The 19,477-nt window shown below is 44.8% G+C and overlaps 2 protein-coding genes across 3 annotated transcripts in view; one reads left to right on the forward strand and one right to left on the reverse strand.

Annotated features, from left to right (window-relative positions):
* The window catches only part of dock1 (dedicator of cytokinesis 1), a 164,511-nt gene that overhangs the window by 66,839 nt on the left and 78,195 nt on the right, over positions 1–19,477 (forward strand). For both annotated transcript variants that reach the window (XR_008833447.1, XM_056429061.1), the window contains exon 27: positions 1,265–1,360. Coding sequence is in view for 1 of the 2 variants with exons in the window: in XM_056429061.1 (XP_056285036.1) it covers positions 1,265–1,360 (96 nt within the window). In the remaining variant the exon portion in view is untranslated. The remainder of the gene's footprint in view (positions 1–1,264; positions 1,361–19,477) is intronic.
* The window catches only part of LOC130203156 (inhibitory synaptic factor 2A), a 32,236-nt gene continuing 17,857 nt past the window's right edge, over positions 5,099–19,477 (reverse strand). Inside the window, exons 4-6 of the mRNA XM_056429062.1 lie at positions 19,325–19,364; positions 16,264–16,335; positions 5,099–7,193 (exon numbers count right to left, since the gene is read on the reverse strand). Of these exons, the coding sequence (XP_056285037.1) occupies positions 7,010–7,193; positions 16,264–16,335; positions 19,325–19,364 (296 nt within the window). The 3' untranslated portion in view covers positions 5,099–7,009. The remainder of the gene's footprint in view (positions 7,194–16,263; positions 16,336–19,324; positions 19,365–19,477) is intronic.

A 19,477-nucleotide genomic window follows, 5' to 3' on the forward strand; every position in this document is an offset into this window, starting at 1 on the left:
TTTTATACCCATCTTGCACTCTTTTATAGAGTCCTGTGTACATGTTGACAAGGACATAAATAAGATGGGAAGGAGTTCTTTCGAGTTTATTATTTATCAATGAAAAAATTAATATATATAAATACTTTAATGCGATTAACGAACTGGACTCAAACTGGCAACCTTCCAGCCATAAGTCTCTACGACCTTAAAGCTCCATTACCCCAGAAGACAAGAGTTCATCCAGCTCAGGACCGGCTGCTCTCTGCCTAATATAACGGGAAACAGTCCACAAAGAACCCAAATATTGTTAAAAATTAAGCTAGCCGATTCGATCCCTGCTCTCCCCATAATTTGCACGTCGGAGTGTCCTTGAGCAAGACACTGAACCCCCGGTGGCTCCCCGGGCGCTTCACTGCAGCCCACTGCAGCCCACTGCTCCTTAATAACTAAGGATGGGTCAAATGCAGAGAAGAATTTCCCCACAGGGATCAATAGTGTACATTACTTTTTTTTCTTCCCAAAAGCAGTGTGCAACATTTTCTTCAGTCAACCATTCATTTTTCAACTCCTGACTACACCCAAGAATTTAACTTTAAATCGTTAATTTAGTTAATTTTGCACTCGCGTTCTTGATTCAATCAAAACATCTTCAACACTTCTTATTGGTCAAGTATTACATTCACACTTTAGTATAAAAGAGTAGGTTTTACCATGTGGCTATTTCATGGAGACTTCTTGTTGATAACAGAAAGCAATCTATAATGAAGTCAAGTAAATCAGGTATTATATATAATTTGTTGTTTATATTGCAACAAAATAAAGTGTGTGTGTGTGTGTGTGTGTGTGTGTGTGTGTGTGTGTGTGTGTGTGTGTGTGTGTGTGTGTGTGTGTGTGTGTGTGTGTGTGTGTGTGTGTGTGTGTGTGTGTGTGTGTGTGTGTGTGTGTGTGTGTGTGTGTGTGTGTGTGTGTGTGTGTGTGTGTGTGTGTGTGTGTGTGTGTGTGACCGCAGAAAGCCGTCTAAATTATTGAAAGTGATGGTTGGCGGCTCCAAAGGATTCACAACATATAAATCATCTTGTCCGGCCGTGTTTGTCAGCTCTTCAGAGCTTTAAAGCATTTGAAAGGCAGTTTCTGGGATTCTTTCAAGACTCGTACATTTTCAGTTGAACATCTAATAAAAAAAAAAGAAAGAAAGATGGAGCCATACATTTGGAAATTAGAAGACGTGTTTATAGCCCTTGTGGCAAATGTAAGAAATTAATGAGTGTATTTTATGTTGCAGGGTCCCACCCAGTGGCACGTGCAGATCGTCATGGAGAAGCTGCTGAGGACGGTCAACAGGACGGTCATTTCGATGGGCCGCGAGTCCCCTCACATTGTGAGTTTGTGTGATTTATTTGAGGCTCTTGCACCCACCACTCGCTCTCTGTGGTTATTAGACACACACACACATACATACACACACACACTTGTGCACACACATGCGCGCAGGTCCAATTCAGAGGCTTCTGTGTCCCAACCAGCTCCCACAGGACCACTGAGACTCCAATTCCATTCCAAAGCTATCATTAGAGGGAAAGTCTCGCTCGGCAGAATGCTCTCACACAACCTCAATCTAAAACTCGCTTTGATCCGCTGGAATCTTCCTGCAGCCAGTTGTTTGTGGGCCGATCCGTGTGTGTGATTTTGGCGTTTGCCGTTTGAGTACGCGTGTGTCTCTGTGCTGTAATCTAGAAACGCAAACCGCGTATCCCTCCCACTGCCTTGAGTATTCTTCTGCCCAATCACTCTCTCAGCTGGGGCTCGGAGGCAATTAAAGCACTTATCAGTCATGGTATAAATATGCTGTCGGCCTTATTTCCGTCGGCAAAGCCTTCATCCATTTTCATGAGTCCAAGGAGTCCAATGAATGTCAACTTCTCTATTTGTGGAGTCATGAATATCAAGTCTGCCGTTCTCTGGCTCATTGCGTCGCATCCTGTTGACGCTCGTGTTCATCAGAGCTGCGTGCAGCTGGTGATGTGACTTTGAAAGTGAGACTCGGGCACTAAACAAAGGTAGTTTTTATGCAAGGTGTTATGATTGAGGTTCCTCCGAGGGCACTTTAAGGTATTTTTTACTGCTCACTTAAATACAACGGAGTGATGAGAGAGACATTTTCTCCGGACTTCAAGCTCGTATTGGAAAATGGGGAGTCGTACGATACCGACTCATTATTTTGGTAATGTTACTGGCTGACGTAGCGTCCTCTCTCCTCCTGTCTCGGGTTATTTATCGCGCGTGTGTGTGTGTGTGTGGGCACAGCACCCCCTCCAGCAGTGTTAAAGGCTATCAACGCTCATGAAGGCAGCACACGCAGGCCTCCTCTCTGCTGTATTATACTAAGTGCATATTTCCCCCCCCCCCCCTCCGTGGTGCAGCTAAAATGGCATTCCGTGCTTCCAGCACCGGCTGCTGAATTGCACAAAAGCCGACCGGCCTCCTCTCCGGTTAATGAAACTGCTCTAGCCATGACCTCAAGTGGCCCTTATTGAAACCATCTACCGTGTACACACACACACCGCACTTGTGCCGCAGCTGCTCTCTCCCATACTTCTCGCGTCTAGTTACAGCCTCCTTTATCGTCCCTGCATACTATTGAGCGTCGGTGTGCAGCGTGTCCTTCTACCCGGTGGGAGTTTGAGGTCGCATCAAAGTCTCCTCTTTTTGGCCGACGGCTCTTTCGCACAAACACTATGACTTTGTGATTATTAAGGTCGGCGAGAATTCTAACCACTTTGAGCGCCAGTTAATGCTGCTGGAAGTGTCCCGGCGCTCTAATCGGAGGACGCTGGGCACGCTGCTGCCGAGTCTGCAGGCAGATTGTGCGCCGACACCACGGCAGCCGACTACCAACCTTGCTCCTCTTCGTGGCGGCCTCTTACATTTAGATTCATGGATTAATGTTCTTCCCTCGTCCTCCCGCCGCCCTCCTCTCCCTCTCTGTCTCTCACTCCTCTCTGCACTCTCCTGGAGGTGGTCGACGCAGAATGGGGATGATGGTGATCCCGATGACGGCTCGGGGGCGTCGGTTTAGTCGCGTGTTGTCGGCGCGCGTTTGCATCGTCGGACGTCTTTATATTCATGTCCACCCTCACACAGGCTGAGATGAGTCCGTGTGAACACATTTACATTAGAATGGTAGCAGGACAATGTCGGCGGTCCCTGCTGACATTTCCAAGTTCTACCTCTTTCAATGCCCTTGAATCACATTTCCCTCGAGTCGTCAGCCTCTGGGTGAGCCCTGCAGACGCACACGGCCACTGAGAGGCTGCTGGGGAAATCCGCTGCTGTTAAACTTCCAACCAAACCAATGAAACACCTTTTTCTTTCTCTTATTCTCTCCTGTTAGCCAGATGGACCTTTTTTGAAGTTTAGTTTCTTATTTCCAGCAAAACGCCTGAATGTCAAAATGAATAATACCGTATCCCTCGCAGCTTCACCCGAGTGTTTGTTTTTCCATAGCTGTAGTTTGGATGGTTGTGATGATCGTTGGCTGCAGCGCTTCATGGTTATCCTGTCGATTTGTGCGATTGATTGAGGGTATGGAACTGACCGACTATCGGTGGGCCGGAGCGCGCTCTTTGCTGCATGCACTCGCTGACCGAATACCTTGCAACAAAACCATCTCAATGACATCCGTTCAGACCAGTATCCGCTCCTTTATCCTTGGCTTTCTCTGCGTATCACTCTCTCTCTCTTTATCTTTGTCTTTATATCTTCTTCTGTCCACATATTTCTCTCTCTGTGCTTCCCTCCCTCCCTGCCTCTCTCGCTCCTGCTGGCCCGACTGCTGCAGAGCTCACAGAAAAGAAGCATAGTGAGATATGGCACTGAATCATAATGCCTCAAACCTGCACGTATCACTCACTCCCTGCACCTCTCCTCTCCTGCGCTCCCAACTTTTGACGGAGCGTCCTCTCGAGTATGTCGACCCTGCGACGTGCGCTCACTGTCAAAGCCACGTGAAAACCGCCGGGAGTCGCGCGGGGATGCTCGCCACCTTCAAACCACGGAGGGCTGCGGTTAAAGGGGGAAGAATTTGAGATGCGAAGCTGCACCGGGGTTCTTGTTTGTACCCTCAGAGCTGCGCTGGGAACATCCACTCTCGGGAAGCCCCATGAAGATGGCCCCTCCACTGGGTGAGAGGAGGTGGGCGTCGGTGTGAGGGTGACTCTGCATCTCTGGGGCATTTACTCACAGCGTTGTCCCCACTTAACCTCACACTGTCTTTTTGTATTCTGCGGCGCATTGGGCCACCCGACCACATCGAAGAGATGCACGGCTGATTTCAGCTGGGTTTTCAACCGTATCTGAAAGAAAAGGTTCGGTTCACACATACAAAATAACATTTCCTCGCTTACCCCACCGACGTGTTTAGGCACGCATATGGTTTTTGTTTTGTTGGCACATGTTTTCTTTTCAGATATTCTTTTCTCAGATCTTAATTGCTATTGAGGTGAATAACATTTCACTTGTAGCGCTCACAGCATTACACCTTTTCAAAAGAAACATACCTTTTCAGCAACACTTGATAATTCAGACGTCAAAACAAACCTGAATAAATGTAATTTAAACTGTTATATACCATCAAAGGAAAGTGAGAAATCCCTCTTTTTTTTTTATTTGGGTTAGCTAATCCTTATAAAGGGGCTTTTTACAAGATTGCGGGAATTTGTATTTCCTCTCAACATTTGTATCTTGCTGTTAACGAGCGCTAAAATCATTAGGTGCTAACGGATTCTAACAGTGTTAGCCGTGAGATAGCCAGCGGGACAAAGGTCACCTGCATTAACGGCCCGGCTGTGTGAACACAACTCGGAGATGCTCGATTAAAACACACACACAGAGGGCGAGTGACTTCCTTCTCTTACATTACACTTTCATTAATTTACAAATAGTTGTTTTAATGCTCAGCATTGTGTGTATTGCCCCTATTAAATTGTATTTGATGAAATCAGCAACACTGCTTACTCTGCTACTATTCTCCTTTGCTTCGATGATTTTCAGTCTTCTCCCGACGTTGAGAGCTCTGTCGAGGTCTGTTTTTACTTTTCATGTTTTGCATATTAAATATCTTTATTATTTTTTTAGAAACAGTATAAAAACACAGTATTGCACATATTAAATCAATTGCACTTCTTTAAGATACAGATAAACATCTAGTTCTCTTTTGATGCTACAGCGTAACTACTGAAAGAAATCTACCCGGCATGTACAGGAGTGGAGGTGTGAATCACATGTAACCGACACAAAGCAGCATGGTGGAGCTTGTGGAGGTCAAACCAGTGGCGTCTAGTAGTTTGCAAGGTATTGTTGTGACGGTCGATGCTTCTTTTATGCCCTTGAGACCACTTTGGGGCATTTCCTTTCTTTTGGGGCAGTGTTTTTGGCTTTGAGAGACTTCAGCTCTTTGCTCCGGCAGCGCTGTTAATGTAATGTTTTCTTTTCCGCTGCGTCCCCACTCGTCGCTATGGTAATAGCCCTATTTGATGCTATACAACATATGCTAATATCGAGTAAACGCAAATATTATTTCCCCTGTACATAGACTCTGAACCCTATGTAGAGCTACAACAAGAGGTTTTTTTTTTACTGTACAATCAAATAGATGGGAAGCGATGAGCAGGATCTAGTACATAAAAACAAGTGTGTGGGGGCGGGGACCCAAAAAAAATATTTTGTCATTTTCTTTCAAAATCGTTACTTCAAAAGCTAGAAAATCTCCTGCAAAATCTGAGGGTTGTAAACGGCATGCGAGGCTACACGCCTGCCACCCTGCACTGTAGAAGCCCTGGTTGTGTTCAGAAGTGGCTCATTCAGTCTCTCTGGCTTGGTTTCGGGAGTCGCTTAAGCCGGACGCTGCAGCAATACAATCACAGCTATCTTCTGTCACCACTCACATGTGCTCAGAAACCAACAGGATGTGTTGGACGTGGGTTTCATGACTGAAACAACAAAGGATTTCTCAAACTTGATTTTGTCTTCTGAGCTGAACAGTTTTATTCTGATGACGTTTGTTTGGACTCATTTACTGGGTTTCAATGACTATATGCACTTTGAGGTTAGTAGTTTGATGTATGTTTTTGTAATGCACAGCCCCTTTTACTGCAGCTTTTAATAAATATTTGCCACTAAACCTTAAGGTGAATCTATATAGATATATATTTATATTTTAAAAAAGTACATCGACGTCTTACTTTGCAAATGTGATTAAGAAAATATGTGTTATTTATTCATTCTTTACTTCAAAGTCAGTTGATTCAAGGAGACATTTTAGAGATGGGTAGAAAGTTGATCATACTCCAATAAGCATCTCTGACTTCTTTATCTGTTCGGTCTTCTTTAGAGATTACGAAAGTCTTCAATCCGTCATAGTTAGTAGGTGATCTACATATGTGAGTTTATACTCAAAATAGTTTTTTTTAAATTACTCTGGAGAAAATGTATCCTGAACAGTGTAAATTGTGCTTTGCAGTACGGTGATATGCTGTTGATGTAGACCTCAGAGCCTCTCCTGGAGGCTGGAAAGAAAGACAGTCCCAACAGGCGAATAGAAATGTTACCCGACCATTATCATACAATAGGACCCCGTAGACGTCCGCTAGAAAAATATATGCAAATAGACAGAGGGAAATCAAATTTGTCTTTTCACCTTGCTGATCTCCAAATATCTTGCAATCGTGCAATTTCACACCCTGTTTGAAGAAATTAGTTCAAAAATAACTCTTAAGTCCATTTGTGGTCAGCATGACATTTAGAATTTTCCATGGAATCCGCACTCGTGTCCCATAACGCATCCTGTCATCTCTGACGGGGCACTCTCAGTATCCAGAGGCGGCGCTCTCCATTAGTTACCGGGTCTGCAAAATGCCAACGAGATGCGACGCAACAGAAGAGGATGGATGAACGAAAAAGAGCTCGGGACGACCAGGCGGCCGTGTAAATCCCGTGCATCGGGAGTGGGCGAGGAGGCGCGTCTGTGTTCTCACAGGAACCAAAGTTTCCAGCGAGCGTGCTTCTTGGAGTCGGCTTTGGACTTGCGTTTCGGGGTGGAGGTGAAGGCCTCCTGGGGGTAAGGCAGGGAGGCGAAGTGGCCGTCCGGCGTAGGGCAAAGCCTCATCATCAGCGGCTGCAGCTTGTCCTCCTGCTGCTTGAAGTCCAGCTCCACACTGCAGCACAGAAACGGGGAACCACACAATCAGCAAATGAAACACTGTTCTGCAAGCAGCCATGCAGCAGCTCATCCAGGTGCTCTTACGGTCCATGATGCATTGGGGTGGATTCTCTGTTTTTCTCATTCATTTCGCTGCCTGCTGTGTTAAAACTACCCAAACACTCTCTTCATATGAGACACTGTGCTGTAGTAATCACTGGAAAACTTTCTTACCCTGATAAGTGTTCATGATTAAGCAGAAGGAATGAATTAGTGCTAAACAACAGTATTTACTGCAATAAAATCCCTTATTTTCTTTTTTTCACCAGCCTTTACTTTGCTGCCAACCAGGCTTTTATGTGAATACTGGCTTTAATTTGATAACTTTTACTGTGTATTTTCTTCTTTCATCGACACCCCGTTTCTTTCACCTTCACGCTTCTTTTAATCTCAACATGTGTTGACTGCCCCTCTCCCCCTCTAATCCTATCAAGTATCCACGTTTTGGCCTGATCTCTTTGACCTCTGCACTGACATCCGTCACTGCACTGCTCAGCCTGGTAAAGCGACCTACATGTCCCGCTCACTCCATCTTTATTTCTCAGTAGTTTAGACCATTTGATTGCATCTGGCGGCCCACTCTGGCCTTTTTGTTATTTGCTTTGTCACCGTGACTTATGCAGCAAGGGTTTTTCCCCAGTGAGAAGTGCTGGGTGTTGAACCAAAGATCTTTACCCCGGCGTAAACTGAGATCAGGGCCTGTGATTGGATGTGAGCCTTTTTACCTTCGCATTCGGAAGGTTATGTTTTGATCGCAGTGTATTTATTTATTTATTTGTATGCGTGTTACTCGCATAACTAAAAAAGTATTAAACCGAATCGCATGAAATTTGGTGGCATGATTACAGGACTGTCTCAGAAAATTAGAATATTGTGATAAAGTTCTTTATTTTCTGTAATGCAATTAAAAAAACAAAAATGTCATGCATTCTGGATACATTACAAATCAACTGAAATATTGCAAGCCTTTTATTCTTTTAATATTGCTGATTATGGCTTACAGCTTAAGAAAACTCTAAAATCCTATCTCATAAAATTTTAATATTTCCTCAGACCAAGTAAAAAAAAGATTTATAACAGCTGAGTGTTTGTCAAGGCTCAGGAAACCCTTGCAGGTGTTTCGAGTTAATTAGACAATTCAAGTGATTTGTTTAATACCCTACTAGTATACTTTTTCATGATATTCTAATATTTAGAGATAGGATATTTTAGTTTTCTTAAGCTGTAAGCCATAATCAGCAATATTAAAAGAATAAAAGGCTTGCAATATTTCAGTTGATTTGTAATGAATCCAGAATGCATGACATTTTTGTTTTTTTAATTGCATTACAGAAAATAAAGAACTTCATCACAATATTCTAATTTTCTGAGACAGTCCTGTAGTTATTATCCGGGGACCATTTGATTAGATTTTGAGATCGATTGGGTCAAAGGTCAAGGTCAAGGTCATGAAAAGGTCAAAATCTTCTTTTTACCATAGCGCGGTCAATTTTTATCCAATTGGCATGCAACTAATGCCACAATGTTCATTATCCAATCTTGTGGTATGCGAAGGTATGCGCTCTACCGAGTGCGCGTTCTAGTTTAGTTTAGTAGTGTTCAGTTTATATCGTTTTGCAGAATTTATTCATTTGGTACACAATCGCAAGTCTTTTCCTTCCCTCTGCAGACTTGCGTTTCCTCCGGGTGCACAGGGATTTATCTGGACCTGCCATCATTGTAATCCAACTCACATCAGACTACAAGGTTCTGCTAAGTGAAACTCCGATTACAGCCTCAGCTGTGGGAAGTGTAGAGGGACTTAATCTGCTAAAGCCAGCAGCCTGAGCCGGGCTGGGGGAGTTTCTGCCGGACAGACTTACATAATAACAGCAGGATCCCGCTCATGAGTGCTGCCGTTTGCCCGGCTGGACGTCGACTTTAACGATTATGCAGTGGTGAGCTGAGGTGGGCAGTCGTCTGCTCTGATTGAAAGGCAAAGCATCTGTAATGATTTTACTGCGACACATACTGATGATATTTATAGATGTTGGGTACGATTGGTGATACTGGTGAGCTCTAGGTGCAGATTAATCTCGCTGTTGCAACTTAAAAGCAAGCCAAATATAAAATGTCTAGGCTACACACATGAGGATTTAATGCGGGGACCTTTTAAAAAAGGGTGTCATCGTAAATGCTCAAGTTTCTACTCCACGCGACGATGCCTTTGGGATTGATTAGAACAGACAGATGTAAATGCGGGTGTCTGACAGTGACTTAAGTGATTATTGGGTGCTGAACCCGACACTCAGCACTTTGCATTTGTTTGACTCAGACCTTTCAAAGGGCCAAGAACACTGCAGCTATTAGCAATAAATCACAGGCGGTTAATTCCACTGGTATCAATCCACTTCACTTTGTGTGAAGTCGGTTACTTTTTTCTTTGTGCGGGAGGAGTAGCAAAGTGTGTGAACTCCTTGTGGTTTGGTTGATGTCGGGGAGATGAGCACGCGCTCCTTACAACAACCTGCTCATTACTGAATTATCCAGTATATTTTGGATTTATTATCTTTAAAAAAAAATCTTGGCTTGTATTTACTGATTGCTTTCATTATTGTCCTGTTTTTATTTTTCTGACTATCTACAAAAGCACCTTTTTGTTGTCGTTGATGCTGAACGACGTGTATGAACAAGGCCCTCAGCGTCATGATGTATAATAAGATTAAGATGTCCTAAAGTCAAAGTCAAGCTCACATATTAAACATAACTACACAATTATCAAGCTCTTGCAGTACAAACAACAACAACAACTGCAGCATCAAAGAATTCTGTGATCGATGACTTTGAGTCCAATGCGTGTGCGCCGGTGTCGCACTGGAGGTGATGCGGCATGCAGAGAACTTCTAACGGGCCCTTTTCTTAACTTAAAAAAAGCTTAACTGAATGTGTAAGCACAGGAAGTGACGCATCTCTCGACCATGTTTTGGCCGTCTTTGGGGAAGTGATGTCGCTTCACGTTGGCTCAGTGTTGTTCGATGTTTCTCACGACGACGCATCTATCGGCGTTCACCAGAATTCTCCTCAAACTTAAATGACCGTATGGTTGCGTTAATCTCAAGAGATTCTTTAAATCCCGACATTATGTAATATCAAGCTGGTCAGATGAATAAATCAAATTATATATAAAAACATCGGCAACAATGAGCAAAAAGGCTTTTACTAACTTTTTGTTCATACTTGTTCGTACTTATTTAAGAGGTAGAAACATACAAGAGATAATAACACGTTTGGTACAATCCTGCAGCAGAGATGTTGTAATCTCAGCGCCAGCTGCAGATCTTGAGTTATTGGCGGTGACCATGGATTGCTGAACCGTGCGAGCGGTTCCAGATCGATGGTTTATACAACACTGTAAACATTGCACCTTGTTTTTAATATGCGCCTTGACCTTTGTTGCATGACGACGCCTCCCCCTCTGCCATGTTTATTGCCAGTTTCCTTGCTTCACGGCCCAGTCGAACACAAATGATTTTCAGAGGATTAAAGTTCACATCTGAGCCGGTTATGCAGAAACCCACTTTGTACGTGTCAAGCCTTTATTGTCATGTTTGTTTACAATTTGTTCACACCGTTTATCCCACTTAGTACCATGTGTGTGTTGTCTGATTATGAACCGTTATTGAGCTGCACCACGCCACATGTGTTTTCCAGGCTTGATTAAGCTTTATAGCTGTATTGTAATCGGACTAAATCCGTAAACACGCTCTCTCAAAGATCCTCGGTGAACATATTTGAACAACCTGTATGTTCACGACGCTCTGAACCCAACAGTGGTCCCTGGTAGCTGTTTATTTTGACTCGTTTCCTTTTTCGTGGCGCTGCATCTACTCTTTGATTAAATTTGCTCCGTTTCAATCTGCCGGGAGAATCCTACAAAGAAGAGTTAAAGTGGTCTGTGGCTTTGGGACCGCTTGGCCAGAAAATGTAATTGAGAAGAAAAAAATAAATCATGGCTTAATTTGGAGAAGAAGAAAAAAAAGAGCCGAGTGAAAAGATAATAATCTCATCTTTGAAACGCACTCCAAAGGCCTTTTAATGAAAAATGTATTAGTCTCTACACCCCGGCCCCGTTATCAGCATTTCCTTACGAAGCTGTCACGAGCCCTGCTGCGCCGCTCCACATATCTAAAGTTTTTTAGCTGAAAGTGGATTTAGTTGGCTTTTCCTTGTCCCCTCGCTGCCGCTCCCCTGACTGTCCTGTCGGATCGGTGCAAATTGAAGAAGGCACTTTGGACCTCGTCAGTCTTTAACCTCTCCTCCCACTCTTGTTCCTTTTTGTGTCTCTCTCGCTCACTCACACTCTTTCCCTTTCATGCCCCAGCTCTCCATAAAAACCTGTGTATATACAGGGAGAGAAGAAAGGGAAACGGAATCATCGACATACACACCCCTCACCTGCCCTTCACCCCCCTTTAAACATCTGTGAGTCTTCATCGCTCCCCGTCCCCACCGCCCTCTCTCTCGGCCTCCCTGTTCCACGTTCTCGCCCTGCCTTCCTTATCCGTCCCGTCTTTCCAACTCGAGAGTTACTTTTGTGGCCATGGTAACCAGCTTGCCTCCATGTTGAAAACATCACGATCGCACAGAAAGAGATGTCTTCCCGTAGCCGAGTCGTGCGGCAGGACCGCCTCGCTGCTCGGTAATTTCCATATAATATATAGTGTAATCAGCTCGTCAGCGTTTGGCGACGCTTAATTGATTTTCACAGCCTCGCACAATAGATTGGAGATTTTTTGAAATATTTATCCCTCTTTAAATATAGTCTTTGCACTGCACACAGCGTTATTCAAAGACTGTTTTACCATCGGATAGTGTGTTTAATGATCAGCTGTTGCTGAATATATCGCAAGACTAAATTGGGTTCATGGGAACCGACTGTTCCATTGTGAACAATGGCACCCGGTGGTGGGGGCCTCCGCCTTCCTTAATCACAACCACTTAAATCTCTCTGCCTGTTTGATCAGCACATTAGGCCACATGAATGCAGTGTGGGGGAAATGAGATTACAGGGTTTCTGCGTCAAGACGCGTCACGACTTTAACGCCTGCGGTTTTAAAATACGTGGAGTCCATTTCTGATCCCCGGCTCGATTGCAGCACCCCGTCCGACTCTCCGTCTTCCCGCCTCCCTCTGTGTGTTTTGTCTGCGTTTCTGACTCCTCTCCCGTTTTCCCATTCCTCCCCACAATTTCTCAGTCGAATATATTTCATCACCTGGCAACATGGAATGAGTTGCAATAATCTTGACATCCCTGTCTCACCTATTCTATTTCAATGGTGTGCGCGGCGTGTTAAGCGGCGAATCCCCGACGTCATTTGAGCGAGCCGCGAGGCGGAGATGACGTGTGCTGGAGGTGACGTGGAAAAGTTCCGGAGGGAGAAGAAAAAAAAGAAAGATGGGCCGAGTTCGCGGTGGTGCAAAATGAGGAATGTGGAACCAGACGAGAGACGGTTTGCGTATTCTTGTCTGAAGCGCCCGCGCCTATCGTCCTCAGCACCGCATTGATCCAGGGCTCTGTGATGATGCCATGTACTCTTGGATACATTAATTATGCTTAAGAGTGCATGGCTGGCTCCTCTCTGGGCTCCGTTAAAATAATTTATGGGCCCATATGTCCACTCAGGTCATGAAAGCAGCTGCATCATAAATACACGAGTTAGGGATCTGGCCGCGAGCGTTTAGTCTCTCGAACTCGATCGGGCCCTTTTTATTATTTTCAGTTGAGCGAGAATGCTTCGTGCTATAATCATTAATCTAATCGTGATTTTGATTTTTAGTTACTCCTTGAAAATCATGTCACTGCACTGAAAAAACTTCAGTTGATGTCACATTATCATTAAAAAAATATATATATTTATTTTTTTTACTTTGGAAATTAGATTTTTAAATCAGACTCGGGCCCAAAACTGCTGCCGTAGTTTGGGCCTAGTCCAGACTTTGATAAAAGACTGTGGGTTTATGTCGGCTCGGTAGGGGCATAGCACAAATACATGAACATGCAAAATTATAATCTAATGGATATCAAAGACAGCTATTCTTCCCACGTACAGTGTGTGTGTGCCTCCACAGCTCTGCTTCCTCCCCTGTGCTCCTCCGCCTCCACAGAGGTTGTTTTCATGGAGATCTCCGTAATTAGATTGGCATTTAATCCTGCGTGAATACAACTGCTATATTTGATTCTGTGGCCAATCAACACAATTTAGCATGCCAAGTGAGTCTCTTCAAGGAGAACCCGGGTCAATTTAACAGATTTCAAACCTCTCACTTAGACATTTCTGTCCTTTATCGAGTTGAAACGTAGCTCGACGCAGGTGAGGTTTGTCAAAAAAAAAATCGAGTTTCCGCTTCTCTCCTCGTTTCTTCCTCCACAGATGAAGCGTTTCAATCGATCGTGGCACCAAACGTGTTTAGATAATATAGCGCCTGCTTGAACACAGCAACCGACTCGTAATGGACTCCCATGGCTGAACGTGCACATGGATCTACTGTAGGTGTGCCAATATGAGTGTGTGTGTGTGGGAGGGATCAGCAAAGTCGGGACAAATCTGACCTGACCTCATCTGTGACTTCATCATATTTCATATCGGTTTCTCTCTGGGGATTTTTAGCGCAGGTAAGAACAAAACTAGATGAGGTGGATATGTTCAGACAACTCACTGGCACGTGTGCCGTTTGTATAAATGGCTCATTCCAACGGGAACACGTAATCACAGCTTTCATTGCAGCCTGCATTTTGCATATTTTAAACCCTTTATTGGGAATTCAAGTCATGGGGATGCATCACATCAGTGATGAGTATAGGTACACCCTGAGCTGCCAAGATCCTCTTGACGAAAAGAACCCCTTGAATGGATCGCTCATTTATATATATATTATTTATTATCATCACACTGCAGATTCAGAAGGATGGTTAGCGAACGTCTCACCGTCTGGCGCAGCGGGGCAAGCACAGTTGGTCTTTACGCAGGCAGGCAGAGCGGAGATGGAGATGGAGTACCGGTAGACCAGAGAGAGCGGGGCCCTCTCTCTCTCGCTCTCTCCCTCTCTCTCTCTCTCCCAGGGCCAAATCCTGCAGAGTTCCCATTAAACATGCTGCTGACTAATTCATACCGCCAGGCGAGCTCCCATCTCAACAGGCTGTCCTGTGTGGTCCATCCTTTAGCCCTGTGCACGGCCCATTGTCCCTTAATTCACCCGTGTCGTGCTCCACCAGTTTCCTTCACATCATGAGCCGTGTCTCGGCTCCCTTCACTTCCTCTTGCCGGCATTGGATCGTCGTAAAAGCAAACGCCTGTGTTCTCGCGTGGCACCCTGTGGCCATGCTGGGGGTCAAGCTGCGGTGTGAGAACGCATCAGAGGGAACAGAGCTGTGCCCCGCGCCGTCATTTCATCAGCAGCTGATTGAAGTTTGGCTAGAGGCTTATCAGTTATAAGGAGCGGGAGATAGGAAAGTGATTTCAAATGCTTTTGAGAGGAGAAAGCCGACTGGGTGGAGCGGGAGTGTCCACTGAAACACGTTAGATTATTTAAAGCCTCTCACCTTCCTACTCTTTAAACGTCTTTTCTTTCTCATCTTTTTTCAGTCCTTCAACTTCTCTTTTTGGACTTTTTTCTCTTCTGAACACTAACAGAAAAACAGCCACACACACTCACTCACACACACACACACATTAACGTACTGGTTTGTCTTGTGCAATCTTAACCGTGAGCAAAGGGCCCCCATGGGGCCTGCAGACTGTCGGTGTCACTGTATCTAAGAGGAAGGCTCAGGCCTGACGGAGGCTCGGTTGGGGGTCGGGACCTGACTGTGAGCTGTGAGCTGATCCCACACAGCTTCACGTCAGGGCTTTATTTGATTAATCAATGGATTTTTAGCCACACTAGTTATGCGGCTCTATGGATTACAATGCCAGTAATTTCACCACTTTAGTCCAAAGTGAAATATCTCCATGGATGGATTGCCATGAAACTTTGCACACACATGCATGTCCCCCAGAGGAGGCATAGTAACCTCCCTGACCTCTGTTTTAGGGCCACATGTGTGGCTCAGAATATACATCCTGATGGCTTTGGTGATCCTGTGGCCTGTCATGTCAGAGCCAATACTTTTTAGTTTAGCAGATATTTGTATCAAAATCCACTGAATGACATTCCTGTCAAGCTGGCTGAACTATACAATGGGACCCTGGTGAAGATTATACGTGCTAAACATCAGCGTGCTAGCATCGTCGCTGTGAGCCTGTTGTCATGGTGAGAGTTGCATTTAGTTTTGTTTAATTTTATCCGTGATTTTCTTTCTTTTAATCTTTAAAATGTCAAAAGATTCTGACAGTACAACATGACAACCAGTGAGAAATGTCAGCAAATCCTCACATCTGAAAAGCTGGAATTGGACATTTGTTGTCTTTTTTAAATTCCTGGTTAAGCTACTAAAATAATTGTAAAAAATTGGTGCCAATTACATTTTCTGGCCGGCCGACTAGTCGTTGCATGAACTTTCCTGTCACGGCATTATTTCATAAACCTTAAAACATTGATACGCAAAGGAACCTAACCAGCCAAGTATCGACACGTGCTAAGAGAAGAACTGCAGACCCTCGTAGACGAATGACTCTGGACTCACGTCTGTACTGGTCGTCAAATCGATTGAACGATATTTGAAATTACGCAGAGGCTTCATCTGGCTTGGCAACAGCGAGGGTATTCCATTCACTCATCCTATAGCATGTATTCTCTCTGCTTTTCAACCTTTGCCTCTGAATCCAGCGAGCCTTCAACCCCCCCCCCCCCCCCCAGTGATTGAAGGGACAATGGCAGCAGAATAAAAAGACAGAGAGAGAGAGAGAGCATCCACATTCGTCTTTCATCCCCCGGCCCTTCCCCTCCTCTCCACTGTCCCTTTTCCCTCCACCTGTTCACCTTCCCTCAAGGAGGAAGGACAGGGCACGTTGGGATCACCGTGTCTTCGAAGAGAAATGGCCACTAACCTGTAAATAATGCATGCGCTGTTCCGGCACGTGTCACAGTTGGCCGTGTCCTGTCCTGTTCGATAGGTGAGTCTGCGGGGAAGATAAGAGTTGTGAATGAGTAATTAGGGGACTTGTTAAGCCGCTCTCCCTCACACCTTCCTCGCTCGTCTCGTTTGTCAGCCCTCGTTAGCAGGGCCCGAGTAAATGGGGGTGTCGAGGAGTCACCGCTGCCCTCCTGAGTGGCCTGTGGCGGAAAGAGCACCGTGTCGGCCATTAGCTGCGGTTGACTGATTTGAGGTCAGATAAGCCAGAGTGGAACACACACAGAATGAGTTCCTGTGCTGCAGTTTTGATCAAGGACTTGCGTCGGGGAGGAAGTGTCTCACCGAGCCCTAATTGTTCATCTGTCTTTGAGCACGGTGCATTAGCAAAGCAGTGGCAATAGATCTACAGCAGATGTGAAACACTTGGAGAACAATCCTTTAGAGTTGCCAGGCTTGACTTTGACACTGTAAAGCCACTCCCAGCTGGGTCCTGCCTACATTGCTGGTTGTATTTCAGACATTTATGACAAGAAAATATGTCCTTAGCAGTGTTCAATTGTAATTTGAAATAAAAAAAATTCACGTCAGCTCCTATTTGCCACGTTTCGTTGCGTCTGGAGACGAAGACGAGCATTCCCAAGTTCCGGGAGCCTTCGAGAGCAGAAACAGCTGACTAGTTATGGGAGTTAAATGTGTGCGGTGTCAGAATTGATTTGGCAAAGGCATTTCCATAATCCATTTGGTGCATCAGCACTTTTTCGACAAAGGCTGAAACCACCTCAAGCGAGAGTAAAAACTATTTTCTTGCTATTGATGAAGTTTTATTGAACCGTGCCTTTTTCCATACATCATTTCGAATGCGATACTTCAAAAATGTGCACGTGAATGGAAGCGTGGCTATTGTTCTAAGGTGAAAGAGAAAAGCGACGTCGACCACAATTAATCAGCCGCACGACTACCCTGTCGACGACTAAAATGCAGCATTCGTGAGTGCCCTACATAATTGTTACATTGTCCTTGCATGTCCTTGTGAAATAATAGCAAAAATATGTTTCAGCTGCAGCTAATGATTACTTAATTGGTCACTTCTAAAATGTGAGAGCCCAGTATGAGCGACTCATTCATTGTTCTTAATATCAAGGCTTTTTACTCGCATAAAGAGGATCTTCACCTTTTGATGAATCCATGCTGGACAATGTAGTGTTGTAAAACGCACAGTAACAGTTATCCTCGGTGTCCTCATTTTGTATAACCTTTCATTATGGAAGGAAAATGAAATGGAAATGAGATGGCTCCTCGAAGCAGATGCATTGAGACACTTTTGCTTTAGACGGCTTCATACAGCCAGCTCGTCTTAATTTGATTGTGATATTGATTCACCGCATTCACATCCAAACCCATCAATATCCTATTATATTATATCCTGTGTCTCCCTATGTCGTTCTATTATCAGTTTCCTCTGAGATAAAAGTTCCTATTATAGATTCCTGTTTCTCAGGGGGCAGCTAAAGACCAGGTGAGGGCCCTGGATGATGGTATGTGGTTACATGCTTCAATGGTTTTCTTATTGGATAAGTGTGGAAGTGTGCATATTGATTGACAGCGATAGTTTCCTCTGATAATTAATGACGTATTACAATGGAAGTACTGTGGACTCACTTCACCAATGACACGTCTGCCGTGTGTTTTTATGGTTCTGACCTGCACTGCTGCATCAACGGGAAGCAGTCTTGTCGGGCCACGACAACGGTGCGGTTATTTATTCGTCCTTCATCAACCACTCTCCTTGAGTCGCACATAGTAACTACCAATATTTGTGAAAACTGACGGATTGATCAGTTTGATCAACGGCCATGAATTCAATTTGAGGGATCTGAAGGGAGGCGATGCTGAAATGAAGTTGCTGTTAGAGCCACACATAGTATTGTATTTGATTCAAAGCTGGCATTATTGTTGATTTTCTTTTTATTATTCGTCAAACAATCCCATCAATCGGGGTTTCTCAAATATACGTGGCTGTGGGAACCATTGGATTCTTCCCATTGAAGTCAAGGAGCTAACTTTTACATGTATTTCTTGTCTCTGATCATTTTTGCAGCAGCAGACATTTTTCAGTTGTTCCTCAAGGACTCGTCACTCTGCCCATGAGCAGCCGCTATATATTAAACCGCTATCATACATTGCCTCTCCTTATCTACTCACTTATGCGCTACATGCCTGGACAAGTATACGAGAGGTGTTGATATCAATATTGTCCTTTGCGGCCGTCGCCTAATGAGCTATTGGAGAGCGTCTGTGGAGAGGATGAGTCCAGTGATGTATGGAGGTTTGCAGCTTGGATTAATTTGAATGAACGGACTTGCAATCTCAACGGGGGTGAGCGTGCCGTGGGGTATTTCCAGGCCGTGGTTTGTTCCCCCCAGGTGAGCCGAACAACAATCAGACGTTGGGATACACGGCCTTTGAAAAACTCACCCTCATTCTCTGAATTGTTGGTGGTCGTGCGGTCTCGTTACGTTTCTAGAGCCATCCTTCGCCACCCTTCTCTCACAGTGGGCCATTACCGGTGTATTTATCCACCCTACACCTCCCCCGCTGTGCTACTAGGTGAGCTCTCCCAAAGGTCACTGAGTGGGTGGGAGTCCAATGGCATAACAACACACACACACACACAATAGACCACTACAACAAGTCCCCTTGAGTGTGATTAATTGGTTCTGGCCTGACAACATTGGCTGATGATGCAGCACCTTTATTCCTGCGCTCTGTGCTGGCGGATACAGCCAGTGATGTACTGTGTGAAGGATGCCATGCAGCTCTAGTGTGTTGCATGCCCCGGGCAGGGCTGCACCTGAGGGATGTATACAAGTGAGCATGCATGGTGTGTGTGGGGGGGGGGGGGGGGATATGAGGCCAGTCAATGTGCTCTAAATTCCTTTTGTTCCCGCAGCAGCTCGGGAAGAGTTGCTCAAACAATCTATATAGTTCTATATAATACAATAACCAAGGGAGGTGCAGCCTCGACCTTCATTTACTTCCTTTCACATGCTTGATTTCTCGCTGAGTAGCAACGGTCTTTTGGGGTGTTTTTGGGGGTCCGCATGGGCTGTTTGTTTACTGCATTGACGAAGTTGTCATTGGGGCACTTCGAATTCTTGGACGGGAGTAAAACGATCCCAGGTGAAGCA

This window comes from Pseudoliparis swirei, chromosome 13, assembly GCF_029220125.1.
Source record: "Pseudoliparis swirei isolate HS2019 ecotype Mariana Trench chromosome 13, NWPU_hadal_v1, whole genome shotgun sequence".
Lineage (NCBI taxonomy): Eukaryota > Metazoa > Chordata > Actinopteri > Perciformes > Liparidae > Pseudoliparis > Pseudoliparis swirei.